This window comes from Tupaia chinensis, unplaced genomic scaffold (genome assembly GCF_000334495.1).
Source record: "Tupaia chinensis unplaced genomic scaffold, TupChi_1.0 Scaffold144529_1, whole genome shotgun sequence".
NCBI lineage: Eukaryota > Metazoa > Chordata > Mammalia > Scandentia > Tupaiidae > Tupaia > Tupaia belangeri.
The window spans coordinates 1,754,214-1,759,871 of record NW_006204388.1 but is presented as its reverse complement, the minus strand read 5'-3'; the positions used below and the strand labels follow the sequence as shown (position 1 = coordinate 1,759,871).

General features: G+C 37.8%; 1 protein-coding gene across 1 annotated transcript in view; it reads left to right on the top strand.

Moving 5' to 3' along the window:
- The window catches only part of LRRC7 (leucine rich repeat containing 7), a 543,267-nt gene that overhangs the window by 409,935 nt on the left and 127,674 nt on the right, over positions 1-5,658 (top strand). The window contains exon 10 of the mRNA XM_006167144.1: positions 2,927-3,071. Coding sequence (XP_006167206.1) covers positions 2,927-3,071 — 145 coding nt within the window. The remainder of the gene's footprint in view (positions 1-2,926; positions 3,072-5,658) is intronic.

The following is a 5,658-nucleotide window of genomic DNA, read 5'->3' as shown; positions in this document are numbered from 1 at the left end:
AGAGAAGACAGAGCTAAGATAACTTAATAGTCCCTTGAATGGAAACCTATAAATGAGGGGACAGTATTTTTTTGAGTGGCACATTTCTAAGTAAAGGAAGAAAATCAACCTTCTGGCCTGACTCACCCCTCACCACTTTGTTCTTAGCCTAGCATCTATTCAGCTACTCCAGGACTGCGTTCATCCTCTGCCCACCTGGGGAGATGGAGGAGGAGGGCCAGAGGTTACTACTGGGTTAACTGGGGATAGAAATGGCCAATATAATTAAATGGACTTTGTAGTGTGTAGTCTGATAAAGTGAGTTTCAATTTCAGACACAGTCCTTATTAGGTCACCTTGGAATGTTATGTATCACAACTACTGTTATATGGCCTTCTCCAAAAATGAAGAATTTTAGTCTATTCCTCCAGCTCCTGGAAATACTGCTGGCAGCTCTCCATCTTCTTTAGGAATTTCTTTACCTGAAAAGAACCTCCTCACCTAGGGTCATACCCAATTCTGGGAGACCTCCATCCAAAGACCATCAGTGCAGGCATCTAAAAGCCCAATCTCCTAGCCATCCATGGAAGCTCACTCCTGAATACAGCTAATTTAGCAGTCTGAGCTACATAAGAGGCTTGGGTTGTTTTCTAGATCACCTGAGAAAACCCTAACCTTGATGGTGTTGGCCCTTAGTCCCAGCTACTTGGGATGCTGAGGCAGGAGGATCAAGAAATAGTTAGACCATGTCTAAAAAACAGACAAACATAAAACACCCTAGGCCTGCGCACACACACACACATGTACACAGCCCAGCCCCTTGGCCACAACTCAAGACAATTCATCCAACCTCAGCTCTCCTTGGAAGTAAGTTCAGGACTTCCTCTAGACTTTATCACAGTTGACCTTCTTCATCAACCCAATCCTGCTTCCTTCCTTCCCTGCCCCATCCTATCCCCTGGTGTTGATTCCAAGAACCTTCTTTCATAAAATTCTATCTATGCCTCTGCTTCCCAGAGAACCCAACATGTGACATTACTTAACCTGTAAACTTTAATGTGTGTCAAAATACAGATTCCAATTCAGTGGTCTGGGGTGGGTCTGAGATTCTATGTTTCTGACCAGCTCATGTCAGTGCTACTAATATTCAGAACCTTTCAAGAACATAAAGTATTAAATAATATACATAAATAGTTGGCACAGTGTCAAGTGTATGTTTGTGAGTATATAATTATGTATTTATTATTTGTTTGTTTATATTCTGTTAAATAAATGAGACAACATAGTAAGGTGAACACAAGTAGACCTTATAAACAGATGAACCCTGAGCAACAAAAATTTAGGAACACTTATTTGCAAAACATGCCCTAAATAAAAAGAAATGAAGACTTTAATCCTTTCACTCCAGGTAGTCTATGACCAAAATAACTGATCCCTGTTCAATCCTTGCCCAGGCTATGAGTTGATTCCTTCCCTGTCTTTAGCAATGAGTTACCTACCAATCTAACGATTTTACTTCCACAGTTCTCCTGAGTCTGTCACCCTTCATCTTCACTTCTGCTGCCTTAACTACTAAACTACTAAACAGCTAACTACTTCTGTATACTTTTTTTTTGGGAGGGGGGAGGATTTTTTGCTACAGGGTGCATGCGCTCGCCAGACAGAGAGAGACATAGAGACAGAAAGCGAGAAATCACCCCCCAGGGGAGATGGTCACGCCGCAATCCCTTCTCCTCCATTCTCCTCTCAGGATCTTGGGCACGCACACACACGCGCCCGGCGTGAGTTTTAAGCCACTGGGTCCGGGACGCAAACCACGGTCGACTACGTGGGAGTCCAGCGACATAGCCATTACACTAACTGCTGGTTCCCATCAGCTAACTACTTCTGTATATACTTCCTTTTTTTAGCACTGCAATTTTTTTTATAAGACACTATTTTTTAACTTAAACTTATTTACATTCATTCACTGGACATCATTACAGCATATAAAATGAGATTTTTCATCCAGAATACACTGTATATTGGCTCAATCAAGCACATTGACATACATGTTATCATCGACAAATAATTTTCCATTTCTTGTTTCCTGTATATTTTACTTTTTTCCCCATCCTTGATTCTCTATCTCTCACCTTCTGTATACTTCTAATGGGTCTCCCTCACTCCAGTCTTTAACCTACCTTTGCAAATTCTCCAAAGTTATTTTTTTTCTAAGCACGAACCTATTCATGTTATTCTCCATTTTACAAGCCTTTGAATCGCTTTCCTTGTCTACAACATAGAGTTCACACCTCCTTGCATGACATGTAAAACCTTTTAACAGCTGGCCTCTTTCTATAATCCCAACTTCAACTCTATTTTCAGTCGCTTTGAATTTCTCACTCTTCTTCAAACTTACCATGCCTTTTCACACTTGTCTGTGAGTGTACATGCTGTTCTTTCTGCCAGGTCCAAGTTCTCTTTTCTCAACAAGCCGTGTCTCCCAGAAAATTTGCAACTCCTCCCACATTTTTCTGCTGCACTCCCATGAGATTTGTATTGCATGTTTCACAGGGTATTATAATTATTTGTTTCCTTGAAAGTTTCCTTCACTATTGTGAACTCCTTAAGGATAAAGTCTTTGTCTTCATCACGATCAGTCTCTCCTAATACTTGGCTTGTTCTCCAATACTTAACAGATACGTACCAAAGGATTGCTGGGTCATTTGGAAACTATTTAACATTTTCAATTACTGCCAACTGTTTTCCAAAGTGGCAACACATTTTGCATTCCTATTATCAATGTATGAGGGTTGTAATTTCGTAATTTTCTCTGCAACCTGGCCAACACTTGTTATTTTTGCAGATATTATTTAACTTAATTTTATAGTGTTGTGGTTTCTAAAGTTTAAATTATCTTTTGAAAGTTTCTCAACTAACCCTGAGTTTATGCAATGTTATCAAGTCTATAGGGAAGTTAAAGATGTTGGTATACCTGGATATGTCAAAAAACAGAATAGAAACAGTTGACATGGACATTTCTGGATGTGAAGCCCTTGAAGACCTCTTACTGTCATCCAATATGCTGCAGCAGTTGCCTGACTCTATAGGTGAGACTATAGTACTTTGTTATGAATATTTATGTCTAATATACTGTTTTCTTTCTTAGAAGTATAGGTTGTCTGTGGATGTAGATGAAATAATGTTATCCTGGTACTAATAAGTAAATTTACTAGGCAAGATCATAAAGTAATATATTACAAATATCTTAAAATGAAATTTTAACTCTAGTTGTCAAATTCTAGAAGTTTCTCCTGTGTTAATGACCCTACTTAACTTATATATTTTGAAAATTGTTAGGTCCTATCCTGTAGCATAGTGGCTAAGGGAGCTGCACCCTGCATGTCTGACTACAGTTTTTATCCCAGCCCTAGTGACTTAAAAAACTAAATCTGTGTACACGCATGCCCCAAATCCCAAGAGGATGGAGGAAAAATGGAGAAGTAATTGTGGCATGACCATACCCCACATGGGGGCTAGGAGCATGCTTTCTCCCTCTTTCTCTCCATTTTTCTTTCTCCCTCTGAGGAGTACACATACCTTTAGCAATCAAAAAGAAAAAAAAAGTATTAAATCTCCAAAGTTGTGAACTGTTATGGTATGTTAGAGTAATTTAAGAATTATGTATGCTTTGAGTCACTATAGAATTACAGTAGGTGCTATCCACAGGAGGTTGATTTGTTCTATTTTAATATTATCATATAGGTGCTATCCACAGGAGGTTGATTTGTTCTGTTTTAATATTATCATAATACTATACTATAAGAATAGCATATAAAGTGTATAAATATAAAATATCTTAGTTCTCTTTGTGTGTGTGTGTGTGTGTGTGTGTGTGTGTGAGGAGATTTTAGAGACATTTTTGCTGTAGGGCACATGTAGTCACGGGAGAGACAGAGAGACAAAAAGCTAGAAAGCACCCCCTAGGGAGCATGGCCAAGCCGCAATCCCTTCTCCATCTTCCCTTCGGGATTCTGGACATGCGTGCACATACACTTGGCATGAGTTTGAAACTATTGGCTCTGGGACTTAAACCACTGTTGACTACCTAGGAGTCCAGTGATGTAACCATTATGCCATCTGTTGGTCCAGTTCTATTATTTTACAAAACATTGTTAACACATGTCAAGATTAATGAAAGCTGAAGATTTGTCTATTAATATATAGTAAGCACTCAATCTGTTTTTGTTTATAAAATTGTATATGAGTAAAATAATAAAGGATTCTAATTTAAGTAATAAGTAAATGTTTTTGTACAGACATCTTGCTATAATCATTAGTGAAATAACTCAGCTAGGAGAAAATCATCAAATTAACTTTGGAAGGTAGATTTTTCACCTCTTTTAAACAGATGTATCATATATTCTGTAGCTTACTGATTCTAAAATAAAGACACAATAGAGAGAGCACAGTTAAAGGGAAACATTGAGATAAGGCAATTTATGTCATTTTTCCTCAGTGTTTTTCTATTTTTTTAGGTTTACGAAGAGCATTTGTTTCAGCAAAATCATAGTTTAGTTTTTATTTCCCTCTTCCATATAGAGAGTTTTAATAATCAGCTTCTGTGGACAGTAGAAAAACTCAATAAAGAGGAAAGTAATTTGCTACTTTTCAAAATATCTGATTCACTGAATGAGTAAGGACATAGACTTAGTCCTGATAACATCATCAAGTCAGAGTAACTGAGTTCAAATTCCATCGTTCCCTACCAGCTGTGTGACCTTAAACAAATTGCTTAATCTCTCTGTGCCTCAGTTTCATCATCTATAAAGAGAGGGTGGTAATAGTACCTGCATCATGGTATTATTTTCAGAAATAAATTAATTAATTAATGTAAGACTCCTTAAAACAGTGTCTGATATATACTTAGTTCTCAGTCAGTAACCATTTATAATAGTATAATAATCATATAATCTTAAATTTGATGAGTGCACACCTATTTGCTTTCAAAGTTCTCTTACATAAATATAAACACCATGTAAATGTTTGCTATTTTTATTAACAAATCAGTCATGTTTGATATGTTGATATCAATTACGTATTTATGTATGTAGCTAAAATTATAATAAACCGGTTCCTTTGTCTTTCTCTCTAGAGCTTCTAAGAACTTAGTTAATCTGACCACATGAGATAATCAGGACTAGCCTGTGTCCTAGTAGGGAGTATAGGAAAAAGAAATGACTAATTGGAGAGGGGTACAACTAGAGAGAAGGAATAAGAAAAACATACTTGATTCCCGTAGAGTTGAAGAAGAGAGTTTGAGCAGTTGCCAAATGCAGCAAAGAAAGGAATTGCTTGACAGAGGAAAGTGTGAGCAATGAGAGTGAGGTTGGTGCCGTAAATCCAGTCCAGGGAGAACCAGATTCCTACAGAAGCTCCAGAATGCTTCCAGGGTATCTCCTGGGATGGCAGAGCAGCCACGTCACAATGAAAGTAGTTCCTATAAATCCACAGATGTCAAGAAGGCCTAACTGCTTTCAACCTTTTTTTCTTTTTTCTTTTTTTTAATCTTTTTTTTTTTTTTTTTTTGGAGAGGTTTTCGCTATAGGGCGTGTGCGCTCGCCAGAGACAGACAGAGAGACAGAAAGGGAGAAATCACCTCCCAGGGGGGATGGTCACACCACAATCCCTTCTCCT